The 24,049-nt window shown below is 43.7% G+C and overlaps 1 protein-coding gene across 6 annotated transcripts in view; it reads right to left on the bottom strand.

Annotated features, from left to right (window-relative positions):
* The window catches only part of side (sidestep), a 70,333-nt gene that overhangs the window by 2,225 nt on the left and 44,059 nt on the right, over positions 1–24,049 (bottom strand). For 2 of the 6 annotated variants that reach the window (XM_064694168.1, XM_064694169.1), the window contains 12 exons: positions 23,480–23,692; positions 23,255–23,424; positions 21,574–21,709; positions 20,236–20,372; positions 17,130–17,268; positions 14,724–14,872; positions 13,803–13,953; positions 13,072–13,289; positions 11,606–11,780; positions 8,410–8,671; positions 5,981–6,219; positions 4,372–4,667 (listed from right to left, as the gene is read on the bottom strand). In XM_064694168.1, coding sequence (XP_064550238.1) covers positions 4,387–4,667; positions 5,981–6,219; positions 8,410–8,671; positions 11,606–11,780; positions 13,072–13,289; positions 13,803–13,953; positions 14,724–14,872; positions 17,130–17,268; positions 20,236–20,372; positions 21,574–21,709; positions 23,255–23,424; positions 23,480–23,692 — 2,270 coding nt within the window. In that variant the 3' untranslated portion in view covers positions 4,372–4,386. Of the gene's footprint in view, positions 1–4,371; positions 4,668–5,275; positions 6,220–8,409; positions 8,672–11,605; positions 11,781–13,071; positions 13,290–13,802; positions 13,954–14,723; positions 14,873–17,129; positions 17,269–20,235; positions 20,373–21,573; positions 21,710–23,254; positions 23,425–23,479; positions 23,693–24,049 lie in introns of those variants that run through there. The other 4 variants (XM_064694170.1, XM_064694171.1, XM_064694174.1 and 1 more) reach the window with 3 other exon arrangements.

Below are 24,049 nucleotides of genomic sequence, written 5' to 3'. Positions count from 1 at the left end.
TTGTTTTGGCAGCAAATGAAAAATATGTAAAAGAAAAAGTTATCGTAACTATTAGCAAATATCAAAAGCGTGACCAACTGTGCGCCGATAAGAGCAACAACCAAGCACAACAGCAAACAAAAACAAAAACAACAACAGCAACAGCATATAAATATTAATATATTCCCACGCCCGCTGAGCCCGGCTGGATCGTAAATACCAAATAATTCAACAATTTCTTAATTTTTATCGCACATTTATGTCCGAATACATTTTATTGTGTCGCCCGCAACACACTGAGTTCGCGTCCAGGTCAAGCGCCATCTAGCGTTGGCTGCTGGTGCTGTTTTTTACGATTCTGCAGTTTGTTATTTGACGTTCGTTCTGCCATAGCGCCCTGTGTTATATTTTATTATTATCGCTCTTTATGTCACATTTGTGTGGCGTCTTTGAGTCATAAAGACGCACAAACTAAAGCAACGTCCAAATGGCGTCACACATTGCGTATGTGTGCGTGTGCGCGTGTGTGTTTGTGTGGGACCTTTTACGTTTACTTTCACGCCATGCCAGGCAGCATTAAAAATGTCAAAAGTTGCAAAAATGTTGCCAGCTCTGGTAGTCAAAGGCAAACAGGGAAAGAGGAGCGGAAGTGCGGCGACAAATGAACGAGCGTTGACATTGAAGTACCACAGAGGAGCCCTGCTAGTGCGTGTGGCAGCAAAGGCCGCATCAACAATGTTGCCAAAGCAAATTGTGTGGCACTTCTTGCGGCTCGGCCACAGACATCAAAGTTGATGTTGAGAGCGCCCAAGGCCTATAAAGCCGTCACAATTTTTACAGCACGCTTTAAGACGCCTTTAAGCGAGCAGCACCGCAACAAATGACTACTCTTAGTGACTTGAGTCGGCCTCTTTTTCACTGGCTGCCACTGCGGGCCCAGTCTTAACTCTGTCTAATTAGACGAGTGCCACTGAAGTGTACAAGAACCCAAAAGCAGCCCACACACACACACACACACACTTACATGTGTATGTAACAATATGTGTAGCACATATCTTGCGGCAGCTGGCGCAAAAAGCAAGAGCCCAAGGACAGCTGCACAAATGTTACCCGTTGGCGACGCGACTCATGACGCGCACAGACAAACAAAACAAACGTCCACACAGCGACAACAACAACAGCAACAATAACAACAATAAGACAAAATGTCGAGCAAAATGAATGGTGCAGCATGAAATGAAACAAATGTGCACAAAAAAAGGATACGCAAAAACAAACACCTACATACACAGCCACAGCCACACACATACGCACACGCGAACGCACACACAAGCGCGCTTATGGCGTTGTATGTAAAAGCTGAAAAAGTCAAACGTATTTGCCTGCGCAAGAGGTTCGCTGAATATAAAGAAAACACGAGCTAAACTCTCCTAACCTGCCCCGCAGTAACCCATCACCTGGTCCCCTACCCATCATTCAATTTGCGACGCGTGCGCCACCTAGCGAGGCTGTATGCAATTAAAAATGTTGGCTAATGACAGCAGCAGTCGCTGGGCGCTGACGGGCATGGCGGCTATGTAGCATGGTGCTCCATGCTCACACATACACATATACAAATACATGCATACACACACATGTGAGTAACTCACTTTCTTCACTTGAATAAGTGCGCTCTAAGTGCTGACATTCTGTCTGAGCACGAGAGTACAGAGAGTACATGACTTTCAAGAAGCTGCTCAGAGGAAGAAGCAAAGTGAGAAGTAAAACGATGCGGTATACCTGCTTAGGGAAAAGTCCATACTAGTTCTCATGGAAGAGAAGTACCAAATGAATTCAAGAGAACTTAAGTGTTAAGCAAGGTGAGAGAGAGAAAGAGTGCGAAAGTAAGCACTAAAAATAAAAGTGAAATAATTATCAGAAATTGTATTAATCAAATAATTGGTCGGATACGGCTCTTTTGATACTTGTAACTTGACTTTATAGGTCACGGTTGTAAAATTAATAAAATATATTCGTTTACACTTTGCTGAGAGAGTATTCTTCAAGAGTATTCTTCAAGCGACGGGCCTTAAACTGTTTGGGCCCTCTAGTTTTTTGCCTTGGCTCAACAGTTCCAACATTTTTGAACCGCCCGGGCACACTTCAGTCTGACTTTGGTACTTGTTGGTGTCTTGTGAACAAGAGCAAGTCAACTTGGTGCATGTGTACAGGTCTCTATCTCCCTCTCACCCTCTCTCCGTGTTTGTGTATGAGGGGTATACGGGATACGCTTGACTGTCAAATGTGAGAGGCGCTGTGGCATGTCACGGCGCAGCGCCTGCGGCGCCTATAAATTGAAAAGTTGTCAGGCATGGGACCGAGTAAAAGCATAAAAAACGAACAACAATGTGGCTAATTTGTGACCTTTGCGTGAGGCAGTATTCGCATTACAGCCAAATAATGCGGGCCTTAAGCGCGGGCCTGTGCATATTGAATTTAAAATAAAATCACGTATACGTCATAGCTGCCCATTGAATAATATTTGCATTCGCCATGTTGACATGCTTGCAAATGGACTGCCTATTTATGCTTTTCAATATAGTGCTTTTGCAAAACATAATTGAAATTTATGCAATTTAAAGTTAAAACAAAATTTACACGTGCTCGCAAAGTAAACAGAGCGAGCAGCATATTTTGCAAATTTGTTTGCTGCACTCGCCGAGCGTGCAACACACGAGCACTAGATGCAAGCAAGTATTTGCATATAACTTTGTATCTGGCTTGTGTACATATTTATGTAGCACCGTTGTAGCTGTGTGCAACGTGTCCAAAGGGCTTTTTCACACAGACGCAGACACAAATACCAATTCTAATACCAATACAAATAGCTGCTACATTACGACCTCATTCGTTATGCGCTGCACAGTGGCACCGCAGCATGAAAGCCGTGGAAAAAATCTTTAAATTGTGTTTCTTGGAAAACGATTGCAGAAGTTTATTTCAAGTCTGACATCCAGTTTTTTGTTTTAATTTGCACATATATCTGTTTTAGTTCTCGGCATTTAGAGTTTCAAAAAGAATTTCTGGTGAAATGCGAATGCTGTTGCCTTTTCGAATGAAAAAATTTGTATCTGCAAAATATATGTATTAAATTAAATATCAAAATTGTTAGCTCTGAATTTAAAAACTCGTATAGCCCCGAAAAAGACGTACCCTACGTCTTATTGATGACTCAGAGATGAGTAATAAGCAGATGACTTTTTGCAGAATTTTATAAGTTGCTTCTTGTTAAATGAAATTCTTGCCAGGCGAATAAGTACAAATATTTAATATTTGGCTTTTGCAAGGAATAAAACCAAAATGCCCCACTGTAGTGACGCCGCATCGTTTCTTTATGTCAGCAGGGCTGTGCGGCATTTGTCCTTTTTAAATACAATATTTAACATATGAGCATGCCATTGTCATGTCACTTGTTGGGTTGCTGCTGTCGTTCCTTTGTTGTTGTCGTCGTGTGCAGTGGTTTTTGACCATCAAGACTTGACACACAAATTCCTAACAAAAGCACTTTGAAATCTTCAATCATATTTTATTACATTTTCTCTTGTGCAATGTCGATGCTGTCGATGTGAAACAATCAATCCTTTAATTGTTTGGAAAATGCCTATTATTGCTCCTGATTGAGGCAGATAAAGAGCACACAGCTGCAGCAGCTACAATGTGCCAGAGTACGAGGCTGAGATGGTTTTAATTTTCAAATGATTTGCTTAACTGCACACGCACACACACACACATACACCCACATGCGATGCTGACCCAATTGCACTGCAACATTTATGGTCCGTTTTCGGCTAGAGGAATCCCATCCACAATTGTCAAAATACCCTAAATTAAAAGAAATTTGTGGCTTTGTTGTGCAATTTGCGCAGCAAAGTGCAAATGTCAAAGAGAAAGTCATCAGCCAGAGACCCATAGAAAGCCAAAACAAAAAACCTCAAAATGCCTTGCAATCGGTAACTCCCGACATTCAGATGCTCTATATATGCTAAGTGCTAAAGGATTTTGCCTATTAAAAATATCTTCTCGCTAGCCTCAAAATTAAGAAAATTTATAGTTTGAGCAAATGGCTTTAACCTTTTACCAATATGAAAATGAATATCGAATTTTGTTAAAAGTCGCCGTAGTCTATTTTATAACAGAGTATACAATGTGGAAATGTGAACGCAGTCAATCGATCTGTATACGATGTATGACAATGGAGGCAAATTAAAATATGAAATCAAGCAAGGTTTTCTTCTTTTATTTGAATTTTCGTATACGAAATATTGGAGAAGATGACTTGCTTAATTGGATCTTTAGAAGACATTGTGCAGATGCGAAATGTATAGGACCTGAATAGAATATCCAGCTATGAACACTCTATCTGTTGCTTTAGTTTAAGTTCAAGGTATGTGTGTAGTTATTGTTTTTGTTCTCAGCTGGTTCTTGCTTTTCAGCTTTTTGCACAGATTTTGCTTTATAAAATACAGTTTGCATACATTTGGGCGGCCAGGCGGACGCATCGGTAGCAGTTGCACAGAGCTTTGCAGCAGCCGGGTGGCACATGGCCACGACCACGTCCGACATTGTGGCAGAGTGGGATGGGTCGGCTGCTCGGCGGTAGCGGCTGGTCGGGTGGCCGGCAGTAACAAGCAAAGGTAGGAGCACGTCGCCTAGGATGGGTTAGCGGTAACAGTGTTTGAATGCATCGTTAGTAGCGCCACAGAATGATGACAGGGTTGGAGTTAGGGCAGGTGAAAGTTGCAACTTTATAAATTATCTGTGCACTACATTGCTTTAAATATTAGGCAAGGTATTTACACAACCTCAAGTCTAGAATTTAACTAAGTTGTTTGGTGATGAGTGAAAAGCGGCCAACAGGACAGTTACAAAGAGATAGAGCGAGAAAGAGGGGCTAAGCTATTAGAGTGACAGATAGATAGAATGTGGCTTGATACTGTGGAGCAATTCAAGAGAGCTATCTATAAAGTACTGCCGGGATCCCAGGACAACTACTACATAGGTACATGGTAGCAGAAGGTGAGCCAATCTGTACGAGTGTGTACACATTCTAAGCATATATATATATATATATATATATTTATGTATATACTTCAAGTGCTGCCCTACAGCGTTGGCAATCAATTGAAAATGGGAAATGAATCAATGGAAATGAAAACTACGAACAGTTTCGATTAATGCTAATTAGAAAGTAGCATATCATAAGCTACTTAGCAAATAAAATAAGGGCCAATTAGTTTTTCAATTACAAACACAAGGATATTAAAAAAATAATTTATTTGCTGGTTTGTTCAATGTTCAATGAAATGCGCTCTACCCCACAGCAGTAAATAGTCTAACTGGAGTGTGTGAGTGTGTGTGTGTATGTGTGTGTCAAAATGTGTGCATCATGGAAAAATAAAAACACAATATTAACCACAAATATTGTGCACGCACGCGATTTGCCCTGTTGCCTGTTTACAGTTTACAACTAATTTAATGTAGACTAACATGCACTTGAAGCTATTAAAAATAATTTTAGAAAATTATAAAACTGAAACTGAATAAATAATAGATTGACTAATGGACCGATTGACAGTCGCATTGACATTTTATTAATTTGGTTTCACGTCATTTGAGATATTAATCTATTCTACATATGCATGAAACCCACTCGTAATAAATACTCGTCGTTTACATATTTATATTTGTGCAGGCAATTTGTGTGCATAAATATCTAAAAAGTATTTACAGTCGTTAGAATTCGATTCAGTTTAATTAAATTGCAGCAATCAATCAACTAAAACTATGAATACAACTTAATATTAAGTGCGGACTCAAACAGAACTCAAGAGGTAAAAAGCAAACCAAGTGGATGCAAGAGAGCTAAATACGATATACAGAATATTTAGTAAGAGTTGGATACATGACTAGACTACTTCAGCTACTGGCTACAGTTTGTTGAGTATAGATTTTGGAATAGTACCGTTTAGACTGGGCTGCGCGTACTGTATGAAGCTCTCGGAGATGTAATGGTGCGGACCGCCAACGCCCACAATGCCGCCGCTGGGTCCGATGCCTCCGACGCCTCCAGCACCGCCGCACAGATGAGATGTGGCAGGTGTGATTCGAGCCCGGATCTCCGCAGCTCGTCCGCCGCCCTCCTCCAACTCGTTTAGCTCATCCTCCTCAATGTACATTGAGGGCACATCGTTGCGCGCCGGCCTGTGGGAAATAAAACAAAAAGAAAAACAAGTCTCACAAATCTATTAAAAGTTTTTAGACACACACACACACACACACACGCACCTACACAGCGAGGTATGCCCGCCAACAACTTGCTAATAGTTCCCCGGACGGTGTCCATTTTTTTGCATTGCGACACATTTCTTAAAAAGTGAAACAGCGCAACCTAAGCGACCAGCACAAGTCAACAAGAACAACAATATTAGTTGGCCACCTGGGAGCAGCTGCTGCCACTTTTCAAGCCGTTTCACATTTTCTATTCAATAGTCCCGTTGCACGTGGCGTATGCGCAACATCGCTCGGGCTGCACAACGCGCTTTTGCGAGGACACATAACAGCGAAATTTCAATCTGTTTGCTCCCAGATCTGCTATAATTGATGGCCACCCCTAGCGCAAAGGCTAATTAATTCCGATGCGCCCTTATCAGTTAAAATTGAACGCACACAACGAAAAACCGCGTGTGTGTTTGCCATGTGCGCGTGTGTGTGTTCGTTTAAATATTTGCACTTTTACTTTTGCCACAAAAGGCAAATCGTTAAAATTTATGCATTGACGCACATTGGCAACAAGGCGGCGCGCAGCGGGGTCAGCTCACCTGACAGCCACTGATATAATACATAATTTGATACAGTACAGTGCTCGGACGGAATATACGTATAATTGCAATTGGCCAAGAGCCGTTTTAAGAGCGCCTCTATTGCCCCCATATTATTAGCCCCGCCCCCCGCAAACAAATTTGTAAAGCGACCATTTAATGACCCACATGCGGCTCGCTTTGATGTGACAAATGTGACGAGGCTGGGGGCAGCCAATCAACTAGCTGCTGCTATTTTTGTAACTTTTTACTTTGGCGCATTTTAATTAATATTTGTTGGGCTTTGCTTTGATGTAATGCCCCATCAAATGTTCCCCGCTTACTCCATCTATTCCCATCATCCCCTTTATCGCAGATTCGAGTAGGTGGACCGATAATCAGGCGCCTGATACGATTGAGTGGCAGCATCAATTTGGCAGGCTGGCAAATAGATAGACGCACGCAAAGGACTCCAAGGGTAACTAAATGAATGAGTTAAGCATTACGCACACACACACACAAACACCGCACATAGAAGTTGCCACTGTGGTTGCAAGTTTGCCTTTCATTAGCACAGGCTCCAGCTAGGGCCACAGCTGACAGTCGCCTGAGTCCGGTAGCTGTTACCTGGACGGCCGGATGGTTGCCGCTGCCGAGAGTGAGAGGCATTGACGGAGACAGAGGCAGAGCGACAGGCAGGCAGCTGCAGGTTAAGCAGCTGCTTAATTATATACTCTTTGCTGGGCGACCCTTTCAAAGTTAACGCTGATTTCTTATCTTAAATGAAACTCTCTTTGCGGTGCGGCGGTGTCAGGCAAGCGGCTTCCGTTTCCGGTGCACAGCACACACAGACACGCAGACAAACAGACACACAGCGAGGGCGAGTGTCGTTCATTTTGATTCTTTTCTGCTCCTTTGTGGGTCATAGTCAGGTGCAGGTTTAATTAATTTAATTACAGTCTAAGCATAATTTAGTGGGCAGCTGCGTGCTCTTTGTTTAGCTTGGGCCCACGGGCGGCTTTCGGTCTACTGCTGCGGGCTAATCGATTTGGTCATTGCCGGCAAAATGTTTAATGAGCCTGATGCCGTTGCCAGGCATTGTGGCCAGGCCCATTGATTTGATCGCATTTTAAAGACTTGAACTTAAAGCAGCCGTGCAATTAAATGTGCACTAATTTCTTGCGTTCGCTATGCCTTTTAATTATATTTTATGAAAAGGCGCAAAAAAGTATGCTACAATTATTAATGCTGTGGCTTCAACCGCTAACCCTTCTTCTGCTGCCGCTGCCCTTCGTCTACCATTTCTGCTGCTGCTGCTGCTGCAGCACACGTGCGCCACATAAATAATGCTGTAATTATTTCTGCACACACAGCCGCAGCAGCAGAGCAAACAATTTCATTATTTGTTTTTATATGCGCTCAAGTCAAAACAATAACAAGAAACAACAACACACAATTCACTATAAGACTGCTCGACCGGGCGATACCCTGTACAACCTTTCACTGAACAACTTTAAGCGGACTTTATTTACCAAATCCCGTTTCAGTAACCCGTTTTACGCACCCGTTTACAGGGTATATATGACAGACTTACCGCATGCTTTTGCGCACCTCCTGCGGCTCAGGTGGCCGCGGCCGATGCCGACACACAACAACAATGCCGGCCACGATAATTGACGTCACAATGACGGCGCCTATCGCCACGACGGTGGCAAGTATAAGGAGCGTCGACTCCTTCTCTGGGCCGCTGCCAATGCTGGCGCCGGCGCCGACGCCCCCTGCGCTGCTGCTGCTGCTGCCGCCCACATGGTGCGTGGTTTCCGCGGGCGTCGGGTCCTCCGAGAGAATAGATTCATCTGTAAGTGAGATAAAACAAAACGAGACGTGGACGCAGGTTAGAAATCAAATAGTTTGCTGGGCACGAAAATGGTCTTTTGTAGGGCGCGGTGTCGGTGAAGGGGCGGGGCGCACAATGATTTGTTATTTGCTCGAAATTAGTATGAAGTTGTGGAAGCAGCCGCTGCTCCACACTCCTCATTTTGCCATTTTCATTTTTTTGCGTTACATTTGCCATTTATTTATTTGTTTTGTTGTTTTATTTTGGGACTTCGCATGTGTGTGTGTGTGTGTGTTTGTGTGTGTCTGTGTGTGCTCACGTTTCGCCTTTTGCTTAACTGATTGCTTTAACTGTTTTGCTGTAGTATTTGTTTATGGGGTCTTCTGTTTTCTTAGCATTTGTCGTTCCGCTTCTGTTGTTGTAGCAAATTGTGTTGAAAATTGAAATTAGCCCAATTGGGCAATCGCTTGTGCGCTGGAATGCGAAGCCTGGGTTGCCCGGAGCTGCCAGGACCTCGATAAGGCTTTAATTGCTAGTCGCCGGCAAGGACATCGAAATCAAGACGCTGATTGCTCGAGATTGAAAGAGCTTTGCCAATTATTAGCAATATGTTATGGGAAGGCATTGTTTATATTTATTAGATTTTCAGCTAAAGATGGTGAAGCGGAAATTGCAACAGCAAACTCTTTGTAAGATGATCCCAGAGGCAAGATTTATGCGATTCATTCGTCTTGTCTCAGCCAACCGCCCACCTGCCCAGCTGCCCGCCAGTTGGCAGGAGGAGCTGCCTCCTTCACTCCTATGCTTTGCAGCATTTCCGCTCCATTTGCGAGCTTCGCATTGAAACACTGCCAAGTGGCTGCTATGGTGGCTCTCGGCTGGCTTTTAGAGCGAGCATTTAAGTGGAAATTGCCTACACCTGCGGCTCAATTTAATTTTTGTTGTTGTGCGGCTGCTATTGATGCTGCTGGCCTTTGCCAACAATTTTCTTTTCAATATTCTTGGCCACATCTCTGCCATTTCTATACCCTGTATCTGCACAAAATGTCGGGAATGCTTATTTCCATTTATATTAAAGTGCTTTTCTTTTTGCACTCATTTGTCCCATTTTATCATAATAAATTCTACATTTTTGGGGCACATCTACTATAATTATTGATATTAGAGTAGAAAAAAAGCTTTGCTTAATGTTCGTCCTTCATGAGCAGAGGGTATCTCCTATTCTCCCTTAATCTTGACCTGTTCTCGTTAACCAGCCATTCTTCCTGTTGGCTTCTGGCTAACAGATTTGTTTGCGTATGCCAGATTTCCCAATTTATTTGCTGCCTACTCTCCCCAGACTCATGTGGGCACTTCCTTCACCGTTTTTCATTAGGTTTTTTATGCGAATAACTTAGCCTTATGTGTTTTTCATTTCGACGTAAACAGATTTAAATCTGCAGCAAAAATCATCGTCAAGCGTCGACGGCTTTGCCGTTATTCACACGTAAATATTGTGACTCCAGGGCGGCGCTGTCTTGGCCTATTTATTACCAAACACCCTCACACACCCACCCCCACTCCTACACGCCCACCCACACTCACCGAGGCAGCAGTCCCAGACAATGTGTAAATAATAGAAGCTGCGAAGGAAGGCGCTGACTGGCAATGTTAAAATTTCGCATAAATTACTCCTATCAGAGCCTTCAAGGGATCTTTTTGCACTCGCACCGACTACGGCCCTGTGGTAATCACATTTATTGTTCCGAGGCCGAATAAATGCATTAAGACCGACAGACGAGAAGACGTACTGAGGGTCGGGCTTAAATGACTAACAAATTCATTGAATAGGCTGAAACTGACCTGGCTCGCAGGACGGGATGGTGGACAAGGAACATTTAATTGAACATTTGCGTATGAAGCACAATTAGGTGCATTAAATCGGTCAATATTATATGTGATTTATGGCCAACTCGAACTGTGCACCGTTAAGGCAAATGGAAATGTTCAAAGAGTGTGGCAGGCAAAGCAGAGCGAGGGCCAGAGGCAGCCACAGGCAGTGCCACAGGCGGTGCCGCAGTGCCGCCACTGCAAATGAAAATGGTAATGGAAACGCAGATAAAAATAAAAATCAGCATGAAAATAATGACAACATTGTTCTCGTTGCTGCCTACGCACGAATATATTTATACGTATACGCAATGGACGAGTGCGAATGCGAATGCGAATACGAGGCGAACAATAAAAGCAAAGTGTCTACGGCGTCCCGTTAAGCAAAACGAAAATTGAAGCAATTTCGCTTCTCCTTCTCGCTCGATGGTATGAAATAAAGAAGGGCGCTGCCAATGACATACACCACACTCTCACTCACACACGTACACATGTGACCACACACAGTTGTCGTTAAGAATGGTAAAAATGAAGAGGCTGTAGCGGCACGCCCTTGCGTATACGCAATATGCGTGCTTCGCTCAGCGCATTGATGGAAAATGCTGAAATGCTTTACGCTTCGCTGCATAACTCAGTCAGTGGATTAGAAAAGGGCGGCCTCAGCGGCAAACCTACAAGCCTGCCAGCCAGCCAGCTAGTCAGCCAGCCTGCAAAGGACTACTCAGGTTACTTGCTTTGCTTGTGCGTGCGCCATGTGCACAGTTTTCGCGGCGGCTGATTGAAGATGATTTCCCTGAACTTGCGTTGATTTGAAAATTCACTCAAGCGTTGAATTAGACAGCTACGTCAATTTCTGCTAGCTACCAACTACAAACTGCCAGCATGCCAGAAACCCAACTCGGTCAACTTTATTGGTACATCCAAAACTGGCAACTGGCAGAGGCAAATTCAGATTGGCAATTGGCAAATATTTTGGCACACTTTATGTAGGGCTTTTGTCTTGTGACTCGGCCAGTTGGCCACTCGGCCAGTCGGGCACTCGGCTATTTTGGTTACTTGTTTACCCCGGTAGTCGGGTACTCACCATATGGTCCCAGTTGTGCAGCGACGCGCACACGTTCAATCACCACCGGCGGCTCGCTGCGTCCCTTTGCGTTAACGGCATAAACTAAAAATTGATATTCACGTCCCGGCTCTAAATTATTCAAACGAAATTGTGGACTGTTTTCCTGTATGCGAAAGATGGGTGCAGATGTAGCCTGAAAAAAAGAAGAGAAAAACGTTACAGCAAAATAAAAACCAGATAACCAGTTGGGAGTTGTATATATATCATATATATACATATCTTGATGGACATGTGTCCCATCATAATATGCTGGCCATATGGTTTAGCCATAAAGTATGCTACGCTTATTTGTTGCCAACTTTTGGGGCCCAAACTTTCTGCACACGCCCACACGACTATGGCAGTGCACAGCCCATAAATAATTATTCATGCCTAAAAATGTGTTTAGAGTGCATGCTGTGTGTGTGTGGGGGGAATGCCACATTGTTCTGACCAGAGCGCTGTCTGAAATTTTAAACTGAATATCCGTTTGCCGTAATAGGACACAATCGAGTGAGCTTCGTTGGTTACGCACAAATTCCCACTCAAGTAAGCGTAAGTAATTTATGTTGTCCTTGCGGCGTTTATGCCACCCCAACCCTCCCCCCTCCCCCGGCCACACAGCCGGCCGACCAACGTCCACCGTCCACACTGAGTACTGTAGCTGCTGTCAATGTGGCTGCCCCAGCCCCACGACCCTTGGTGTATGCCATTTTTATCTAGCGTGAAACTTTAAAGCTGCAAACGTCCAACGTTGGTCGGAGTCCATGTCCTGCTCATCATCCTTTCCGCTTGCCTCTGCTCGGCTCCTGGCCCAGTCGTTGCTTTGCGCTTGGCTACATTGCTAATAAAGTCGCCCGCCCAGCGCTTCATCAGCAAAGCAAGCAACTGGCGTGTATCAGACTTACCGCCCAACCCCCCCTCCCCTTTCTCTCTCGTCAAGCCCCATCGTTTGCCTAACTTAAGTTGGTGAAAGCAACGAAACGAAATGAAATGAAATTTTCATATGATATTCTCTTTTACGAGTGACAGAGATAATTTAATAACTCAGCATGTGTTCACCGCGTTGGCTTATGGATGAAGTCGACCCCCGCCCATCGTCCTTTGTCCACTCAGTTGGTTAAACTGCTTGGCTCGAATGGAAACTCATAGCATTAATTATGTTGTCCTTTTTACGCTTGAGCCGATTGGCTCAACCCGAGCGACTGGCCCGCCGTCTGCCTCGTCTCAAAATCATATTCATTAATAATTCAAGCAGAAAAGTCAGAAAGGACGAGCACACTAATTGACCATATGGATTTCAAGCGATTCAAATTGTGGCTCTGCCTCGGGCTGCCCGCTCGCTCGCTGGCCCGTACCTTAACTGTAATTCAATCAGTGCGCCAGACTCTCTGAACGCCAACTGCACGTGTTGAAAATACGCTTGAACTGAAGTGAGGACTCACCTGATCATTGAGCGTGGATATCTCATTGTCGCCCTGGCCAACAGTCTCGCCAAACTGACCCTTGCCCGCCGCCGCCGACTCGCTGGCGTACAGCAAGTCACCGCCCACCACCTCCAGCATGAAGTATTGTGAGAGTCCGCCGTCGCTGCCGGCCACACAAACCACCTCGAGGACGGTATCGTTGCGCAGTTCGCAGGCTTTTGGCGCCTCAGGTGCATCTGCAGGGCGAGAAAGAAAGGAAGGGGGCAGTGAGGACAGGCGTTGCTCTTAATGGACTATTGCAGGATAATTTACAGTTAGCATTGGTAACAATTTGCATTTTGAATTTGGGGCATCATTTTCGCCACTTTGCGCAAATAAAGGCGAGGCAGCGACACGCCCACCGTTTGCATTAATAACGTCCAAATTTGGCCAAAGACCTTATAATAATACGAGCTGCAGGTAGACCGCGTACTCTGATGATTATTTGCCATGGGCTTGGCCAAGGCGCTGCCTGGCTGCCTCAATTGCAGCGCACCAACCAATTATGTAAGTAGATCCTCTGGTGTGCATAATAGATACCCTCACATTCACATCGACATCGCCACCAACTCAGACACCGACACCAACTCAGACACCGGCGTCGTCTTGTTTAAATTGCACACAATGTCGGCATCTTTGGGCAGCCAGGCAGTCAGGATGAGGAAGTTGCATGTGTAGGGAGTGGGGCTATAACAATTTCCTTTACTTACTTGCTGGCAGTATGTGGACCAGACATGGTGCCGTTTGCCTGCCAACCGTATTGCTGGCCCAGCAAGCGAGCGTTATTAACTCGGAGTCGGTTTGCGGCAGATACGTCACTGTGCTGGCCAGTCCGTTCGATTGTATCCTGGAGTTCAGCACCTGCAAGCACAAGAATATCAGCAGCACAAGGATTACGAATCGTTCTGCAAACGTAGGCAAAATCATTGGAGCCTGGCAACAGTCAGAGTCGGTTGGTCGGGCAGTTGGGCAGTCGAACAGCCCGGCAGTTGGGTTAGCATAAATATTTTAAGGCAAATGGGTTTTTATTGCAATGCAAACAGTTGGATAAGTCGAAACGAGCCAAGTTGAGTTCAGTTCGGACCAGAAGGGACTAGTTGTGGCTCTGCCTGTGACTCACAGGATTTTCGTGCAGATTTTCAAATAACTTTTGCGGTAAATGAATTACTTTATTTATTGTGCACAGCTGTCCCAGTGCTTAGTGGACTCGCATATGCATGTCTTCTGCTCGATCTCCCCCTCTGTCTGCAGGCTTTGCAGTTCTGTCCCCCAACCTTGCACAGCTCGCCGGGCGACTATCCTCTGCTACTTCACTGCAAAATTTATACATTTTGATTAAATTTTAATTCAGTCACGTACAAAGTTGCAGCGTCTGATTCCCGTCAGGGTGCCTTTGTTGTGCGGGAGTCCCAGCTAGCTACCAAGTATTTAACACAAGTTTTGCTAATAGCTGGTCACATTCGAGCTGAAAGTTTTCAGCTTTCCAGCTCTCGAATCAATAATTTCAGCTAAGCTCGGCACAAACTGTGCGCCAAAGTTGAGGCACGTTTGCGGACGTAATCACAGTTCCAAGTCAAGAAAATAAAGATGACTTTGGCGTGCAATTGCGAAGTAGCCCGCCCAATACTTACCGGCGAAACATTTCGTGTATTGTTGTAGGTCCAACTAAATCGGACCGATTCTGGGGGATCGGCATCCACCTCGCATTTCACCTGTATCGAGTGCATGTTGATGGCTCCTATGGATGTCTGCTCAGTGCCCGGTTTACAACGCGGCGAGACTGAAAAGACGCAAAAACCAAATGAAAATCGCATTGAGGGTTGTCAAAGAGAAAGTCGTTAAGCCGCAGAACATTTCGTTTTTAAATTTTCCTTTCAGCTCACAAATATGAGAGCACCCAACCCAGCCCGATAGAGCAAACAGTCTGTACGCCTCTGGAGTTAAGCAACAAAAACGAAAATAAAAATAAAAAGAAAGAGCAAGCTAAATCCAAAAGGAAGTCGAGCCAGCTACATAGCCTTGAGCATAGTAATTAACATGTTTCCGTTTCATGAACGTGGGCCCTGCTGACGTTGTTGTTGTCCTGTTTATGCTTAAAAAAAAAGTGGGTAAAGCTGTGCTGCGCGCGCGCTTGTGTGTGTGAGTGGCAGGTATTGAAGAAGATGTTGTCGACTTTACTTTCACTTGACTGTAAAATGAGACCACATATACGGAAGTTGCACCCTAGCCCACGGGCCACGTCTGTCTGCCACACATATGTACATCAAATATATATATACATGCAGACGCATGTGTGCTGTGTGCGAGCGCGCCGAGCTGGCGTTGCTTGGCGCTGAAAGCCGACTTTAAATGTAAGTCACGCCAAGGCTGATAAGTATTTGAGGCTTTATTACTTGCCGCTGTTATCACAAGTTGCCTGCATATCAGCGCAATATGCTTGAAAGGACTTGTACACGTGTGTGTGTGTGTGTATGTGTACAGGTACTTGTTGCTTGTGTGTGAGTCGAGCCAAAATTTACCCACAACTCAATGCTCGAAACTTTCATAATTCGAAATAAAAACTACTTTAACTGTCGTATCCATAAACAGCGCATTTCCGACTTTCGAGCACTGAAAAATGAATCAGTTTCCTTTGTAAATTTCCGTCATGTAAGAGGATTGCGGATGTCAGAGAGCTATAAGTATGTGCATACATGGACTTTTCGACTTGAATGTCGTTACGCAATAATCAGGACAGCAGTCCAGAAGTTTTCAATACGACAGAAAACAAACAGGGAAAAGTTCTCCTAGAGGTGAGGACTTAGCTATACTCTTTTTAGCTTATAGAAATCTGCTCTTTATCTAAGAGGAATATAACACCTTACACTGCTGTAGTAGCAAAAACTAGAATATCCCTAACTATCATTTAAACATTTTCCATTAGACAAGGCCTGGCGTTTAAATTTACCCCCTCTGTCCTGTTATAACCGATATTTATGGCCGACTCTTGGCAAAACTAATAAATCATTTAATAAACAACAAAATTTAAGTCATCTTAAATAGGTCGCGGTATTTGGAAAAAATTTATTAATTCATTGAAACAATTAATTGGCATTGACGCTGAATGATGTGGCTTAAGACCGGATTTTTAACAAATTTTGTTACATTTTAAAACTCTAACAATGATAGAATAGAATCAAATATTTCGAATATATATAATATTGGTAAAAAAGAAAAAGTATTTGCAAATATAAACTTATTTCATCTCATTATACACTTTCTATACATGTGTTGTCTGCAGCTGACAGACGAATCAATTGACTTGAATTCTTACAATCCCTAAAAAGTGCTTTGAGGCATTGTATGCTTCGTAACTGGTCTATAGTGCTTTTTAAAAGTGTATTAAAAGTATAAACTGCTTTGAGCTGATGAAAGCGAAAGGTGAGCGCAATGAATTCAATTTACGATGGGTGCCAGCTCGGACAAGCTCCACTTGAGCCACTCTTAGGGTTCACTTGGGGTACACGAAGGGCACAAAGATCGACTGATTTATACAGTTCAATCGGTTTTATATGCACTGCACATTAATCTCTTGATAAAAAGAAATTCTGGCGGCGGCTGCTCCCCAAAGGCAGTGCGTGAGGTTTATGAAAAAGTTGGCAGAGCAAAAATTGCGAGATCTAAATTTATAGCCAAAACTTTTGTGTGTAAATCAATGGTGGTTATTTAGACTGGTGCCAGCAACAATTTTACAATTGTAAACAAGCACGCACGCACACACACACACACACACACACACAGTCACAGTCACAGTTGGGCTATGTATCATTTCTAAGCAATTTCCTCATCCGCTGCGCAAGTTGGCAAACTTAAATTTGTATATATTTTTTTGTTGCTATGGGCACGCAAGCTGCAGCAAGTTGATTTTATTTTGCAACTTCCGTTTCCGTTTCGCCATGTTATTCCATCATATTGTTGCCAGTGTTGTGGCTTTTTGTACTATTACTAAAATACTTATTTCTATATTGAGCCCGCCTGCCGCAAAACTGCTTACTTACACTGCACTTTTAGGGTGAGGCTCGAGCTGCGGGTCTCCCCCTCTGTGTTGGTGGCCCCGCAGGCGTATGCACCTGCACTCTCCCGCTCCAGCTGCGTCAGGTGCAGGATTTCCGTGCTCTCTCCTGACATACGCATGCCCTGCAAAAAATATAATATATGCAAGGAATAAAACGTTATGAACATGTTTCGAGTGCATCTGCAAATTGAGAACAGCTCTGGCAAGAGCTTGATTAAAGTTTATGCAATCAAATGATTAACAGAAAGCACTTGTATGCAAGGCTTTCAGTTTCAGACTCTCAACGAAGCACCTCCAATTTCGGAATTGAAAATGAACCAGCTTAACTCAGGTTTTAGAAATTATGGTAGCATCAGTTGTATGTTTAAGCATTAGCTGAGAAACAACAAACACGCAGTACACATGTGCGGTAGAATATATTTGATATGAATTATTAAGAGCATGAAAGGTATGAAATTACCAACAATATTTACTAGGATTAAACAAAAAATTGGATTACACGTTGCCTAGTTTTCGTTACTTATACAAAGAATCTTTCATAAGAATTTAAATTGTGCTATATTTATCTCTCATATAATTTGTATAATACCTTAAATTATAGAATGTGTTCTAATTAATTTAGATTAACCATTTCTGCGATGCCCTTAAAATCAAATTTGTTTTTTGTCTTTTTATAACAAAGCAAGCAAAATAGCTCTTATCTGGTCGGAAGTGACCGACTAGGAGATACCCTGAGCGCTGCGTCGGTCGTGATTATCTTTGGTGTTTATTGTCTCATCTCTACAACATTTTCAAAGCATTTATATGACACGGACCAAAAAATAAACCTTGATAAATAAGTTTTATTTCCAAACAAAATTTGAGCGTTTATTGGACCGTCGTCCTGCAGTCAGTCATAGTTGGAACAGGCCGGTTCAGAGCTGCCATAGAGTTGATTGTTTGACCATTATGTACTTGTACAAATAACTTTTTTCTGTTTAAAGTCATCTTGACCAACAATGGAATTTACTTGTTTCACTTTGCTCCATACACAGCTATACAATTTTGTTAACATCGCACAACTATATCATATAGCTTATAGCGTTCTAATTGGTCGTAAATGCGATTTTGTTTTGAAATCTTTTTTTCAACATATCTTCAATTACAAGCCTTACTATTTCCAGCTCTTTCCTGTTATGCCTCGCATGAGGACTGGCAATCCTGCATATTTAGCAGATTGCATAAATCACATCTATCGCATTTCAATAGCACTCTTAGCAGCCACAGATACCACATCGAGAGATAAATTCGCTTTTATGTCATTAACACACGCTGCGAATGTCGCTGTCTAAGTGCCCGCAAAGTGTTCCCAATTATATTATGGTTACGATTGGAAATCAAATTAAACGGTATTCGAGTGTCTCTATTGGCATTATTGAATGCTGTATATTGTTTTATATATTTTGCAGGCTGCGCAACATACAACATTTTAGTCACTTGCCAGCTCAATGAACGTCATTTCGATTGGTCTATGGGCCATTTTCAAATTAATTTTCCATAATTTTTCGGCATCAAATGCATGGGTTGAATTTTATGCATGTGTTAAAACTTTAAATAAAAAAATTAACACTGAAATTATTATTGCAGCAGCTTTAAATTGGAAATTGCTTTATATACCCTGTAAACATTAAAAGCGGGTTTGATAACTGCTTGTAAGGGATTTGCAATATTTTTAATACATAACAATTGTAGTTCAGGTTTGAGCCTGCTTCTCAGACAGTCTAACTATCATTTATTTTTATAAGCATGTCCTTTGACTGAAAGGTATCTTCTAGTTGAGACGAACTGACTTTTGCTTTATATGAAAAAGTTAAATGTTTGTAATATGTTAATTTGCAAAATGTATTGCAAACAATTCAGTTAACTCTGCTGATAGATAAAGCTAATTGCAGTTGCATTATGTAATGCGTTTTAAATGCATTTAACGCGAAATTCAACAGCCAGCCAGTCGACTTCATAACCATATTAAGGAAGTTTATGTTATTTCTGGTTTCTGGAAATTTAAACCAGAGCTGGTTGAATACAAATGTTTCTAGGTTATCTAGACGGGAAAAGCAAACTGCTGATTAAGGAATCTAGAAAGAACTGACAACCGAAGAAGTGACAAAGTTTGCTTACTTTTTGCTGCTCCTTATAACTTTTTATCTGCGCACATTTGCCGCATCGTTTTTCATAATTTTTGCCGATTTTTGCTTTTCGCTTACAAATGGCAAGCGGCAGAAGGCAAATCCGAAGGACCAAAGACGAAATGCCTTAAATATTAAAAAGTTTTTTTGCCACAAAGGTCTGGGATAATTTGTTATATGCCAAGCTAAGACACGCACTTGGCAGACACAAGGCAAATATAATAATGTGAGTGAAAAAATATGATTTTATGCCACAGTGTGTGTGTTTGCTTGGGCAATGAAAAATGATGATGTGCCCATGTGAACGAAACTGTCAAAGGTTGTCAAAACCTTGCCCGTTTAGTAATAACAACAACACAATACCCTGAAGCCGAACAATGCCGGTCAAGCTTTGTGGCTTTTATGGGAATGTGAATGGAAGCTATGGGTAGATGTTGGCTTTCTGGTCAGTCTCTGGATTATTTGTCGCATGATTAATGCTTAAATAATTTTCAATACAAGGCGACTTCAATCAAAGCCATCATGAGTAATTATGCATGGCAACCAAAGCTGGGCGTAGCTAATGGCGGCCACTTGGTAACCGAATAGGCCACATATTTTGCGCCTGGCGTCTTGAATGTGGAGTTGCCCGCAGCTTTGGAAATTCTGGCTGCTGCAAACAATTTCGGTAAATTAAATTAAACCGCAAAGTGTCTGCTTAAGTTGCCGCAGGAATTTCGACAGCCGGAGCGACACACAGAGAGAGAGAGAGAGAGAGAGAAAGAGATAGACGGGAAGCGAGTGAAGCAATTGATAATAAAAATTGCCAAAGTGTCTGCCGCTTGATAGGCGTCAGCGGTTGTTCCTTGGTCCAGGTTAGTTTCAATTTAATGGAAAGAGGGAGAGGGAGTTGGACAAATTGATGAAAATCTGTGGCGCACTTACGTTCTTGAACCAGGAGTAACTGGTGACAGGTGGCCTCGCGTCTGCACGGCATTTGAACGTGACATTTTGGCCCTCGGCACGTGTTACCATACGGCTGGGATCCTCGTTGGCCAAGTGAACCGACACGGTGGGCGGATCTGTGTGGGAACAAAAGAGAAAAGTTAGGAAAAAACCCAAAAGCAGTGGATAAGTAAGTGCGGGCGTCAAATCTAATGAGCGCTGCAAATAGCCAGATAAAAGTCCAAATAATAAACGCAAATTGCTCATAAGGTGAGGCGCCTGCTCGGGCCCAGCCAGCGTTGCGTAATGTAGTTAACTCAAGCTGACGCTGCTGCTCCTGGTCAGCTGTTGTCCACGCACAGAGCACAGCCTCGGGGTAGCTGGCCAGCCGGCCGACCGCTTGAATGCACATCCTTTACGCAGCACTGTGGCACTGTGGCACTGTGCTACTCGGCTGCCTGGCCATAAGCCAAATGGGACTATTAGTTACGGTTGTAAAAATCTAATACGCGACCGAGACTGGCGCCAGGGCGAGCGGCTCTCGTGGGCTCTCGTGCCCGGCCGCCATCTTGTATGCGCGGGTGGAAAAAACTATGGCGTCTGGATACAAGACGGCAAAAATTGCTGACGTTTATGGTGAATTATTAAAAATGCGGCAGAAAATAAAATTGAAATGAAGTCCGCTGTCGCAGTAAGAGGTTGCTGGGGTCGCGTTGAGTGCAGGTAATTTAATTTGCTTTTGTTGCTGCTTTTGCTTTTGGCTGCGCTCATTGTGGCAGGAGTAATGTAAAACGGAAGCCGGAAGCGGATGTTGCAAATATTACGGTGGCTAGGCGAAAAATGAGCACCGGAAACATAACAGTGAAAATTTAATCAAGCCAAGTCGAAGGCAACCCAGAGGCCAACAACACCACAGGCAATGGCAACAGCCCAGACGATGACGATAAATATCATCATGAAGTTGACTGCATTTCATAAGCAGCTTAACGTGCAGCAGGCAGCAACAGGTGGATGTGGCCATGGGGTCAGATTGGATTGAAGAAGGAGTAGCAGCAACTGGAGCGAGTTGGCCTACAGGCTTGCAGGGTGGGAGTCCTAATCAAATTATATTGCTCTGGCCCTAATACGCTTCTAATTGGACCTGCCGCGGCGGAAAGTGCTCCTAGCTACGAACGCCCACGCACCCACGCCTGCTCACACAAAGCTGGAGCTGTGAAAAGGATAGATATATGACGAGTGTGTGCGTCGCATTGTTGACATAATTGAAAGTATGACCAGAGTTCATACAACAGAGCAGACCATGTGATTCAATATGTTTATACATCAATCTGTACTTACATGCCACACGTATTATGCGCTTGTCCTCGATGGCGCCGCCGGAGAACCATGGATTCGTAGCCCGACATGCCAGCTCGGCATTGTCGTTCTCGGATGTTACCTTTAGCGTCAGTATGCTGGTCGTAATGTTGGCATCCTGCAATATGTGAAACGGAATTATAATTCGATATTTTTCAGATATGATGAAGGTAACAAAGATTCATTTGCAAAGCTTAGTACCCCCCTCGCTGTTGGGTATCGTATCAAGCTCAAGCGACAAGCTCGAAGGGCTTTCCTGCACGAGCTTGGAAATAATGAGACGCATCTTTGGCTTCTCGTGTCGAGGAGCGTGTTGTGTTACGCCAGCAACCAAGCTTGCTCATGGCAGGCCATCAACGTTTTGGCAACAATCGATCTGAGCACAAAGCCATGAGTGTAGCAAGCAGATGCCGAAAAACCCAAACCCAAACCATCCATATTGATGCCTGCTATCGTAAGAATCGGTTATGCACGAGTTGTCTAATGTCAGTCGACGTTTGGCATTGGGCAAGCCCCAAACGCTCACGTTTTCCAGCATCAGCATCAGTTCCAGCTAAAGCTACAGCTCTTGCTCTGGCTCTGGATCTGGCTCCTGTCTCTATTCACTAACATGGCATAATTAGAAAGCGAAAAAGGCAACGACAACAGCAGCAAAAAAACACATTCATTTATTGCATGCCAAAGATGAAATACCCTTTCAAAAAGTATTGCCTTCTTTATAAATATGTGAAATTGGTCAAATAAAATAAGAAAAGAAAATTTGTTTATAAAGGAACTTTCGTGAAAGAGAGACGCCTCGGCCGACCAATATTATTCAGAATATTCACGCATGTTTTTCTTTAGTTACACAGTTCGTGACAAAACTAAAATATCCTCTGGCAAGGTATGAAAAAGGATAACTAATGGATGCCGAAAACCGAGCTGTCCTTACACAGTGCGGTCGCATGTCTTACAAACAGACCCCGCCCCAAAGTCTGGATCTGTCTCGCAGGCAAATGAAGTCGTGTTGCATGTGAACTGGAGCTGATTAATTTAAGCTGGATGCACAAAAATTGCGTTCGGCCCTTAACAAACTGACCGGCTCGGCCCGGCCCGTCTGCATAAATTCAAATAAAAATTCGCACATTAGTCGAGGCAAAGTCCGTCTTGCTCCTTGGACCAATCGTCGAGTGCAAATTTGTATAGTTCGCTCGAAAGTTTTCGGCAGTGCACTTAATCAAAGAAGCAGAAGGAGTGACCGAAAGGGGGGGGGGGGGGGTCTGTGGCTGCCAGCCAGGCGGACGGGCCACTTGAAGTCAACTTGTCTGCAGCTTTTGGCTCTGCGGCTGCTGCAAAACTTTGCCTGGCTCACGTTGCCTTTTAGGGTCACCCAGTGGTCGACATTGTTGTTGTAGAAGTTGCACTTCAGAGGTTATTAAGCGGCGTACAGTTGCTCAAAGTTATATGTGAGTATGTGTGTTTGAGTGCCTGTGTGTGTGTGCCTGTCTATGTGTGTAGCTATCAAATGTCAAACGTAAAAAGCAAATTTGCCAGCAAAAAGTTACGCTGCCTCTGGGAGGATGCATGTACAACAGCAAATTGCTTGTTTACTTTTTTTTATTGTTCTGGTTAAACTTCGTTTGACAATTTGTGAGCTATTTAAATTGAAAGAGTCGGCACTTACCTCCTTGTCACTGTGCACGGTAACCTCGGCGTTGCGTATAGGCTCGCCATCGAGCAGCCAGGCAATCTTTGCCGCCGGATACGAGCCCCACGATTCGCAGCGTATGGCGATCGGATGTCCAGCAGTGAGCAGATCGTTGGGCGTTATGATCTTTACACGCACAGGTTTCACTGTGAATACAGTTACAGTTAGGCGGCAGCATTTAAGAAAGGCATTTCGACTTACAGTGCACCTGTACGGTAACATCTTTGATGACAGGCTCCAGCAGGCGGGTACCCTGCGCCCGGCACTCAATGCGGGCTCCATAGTAGTCCCTGGTTGTGGTGCCAATGAGCAGCTGATTCACCATCACTGTGGCGCCCTCCTCGACCGAGGTGTGGCTGGTGCCGATTAGCTCGTTGCCATCACGCCACCAGGTGACCTTCGGTGGTGGTCGACCTGCAGAACGGAACGACATAGTGTTATTGGTAGCTGCTCTCAATTGTATTCCAAGTTCCTGTCAACTGCTGCCATATGCAGGAGGCTCCTGCCGGGGACTAGCCACAATATGGCAGACAACGACAGCGATGCTTGGCCACATGAGATGGTTATAAAGTGCTGCAGTGACCGCAGCATGTCAGCTGCAGGGATCAGGGATTGTAAGGACTTCTCAGTGCCAAGTGCAATGTGTGTTCCGGATGAACAATTATCCAATCATTGAAGAGTATTTATTTGCAAAAGTATACTCTACAAACCGAATAGAAATCTTAGAAAATACCCGAAAACAAGAGAAGTTCTCATTTTAAACATGTTCTT

Source organism: Drosophila montana, unplaced genomic scaffold (genome assembly GCF_035044405.1).
Source record: "Drosophila montana isolate Dmon_TW-CO22-7 unplaced genomic scaffold, ASM3504440v1 contig_3733_1, whole genome shotgun sequence".
NCBI lineage: Eukaryota > Metazoa > Arthropoda > Insecta > Diptera > Drosophilidae > Drosophila > Drosophila montana.
This window is presented reverse-complemented; position numbering and strand designations above follow the sequence as displayed.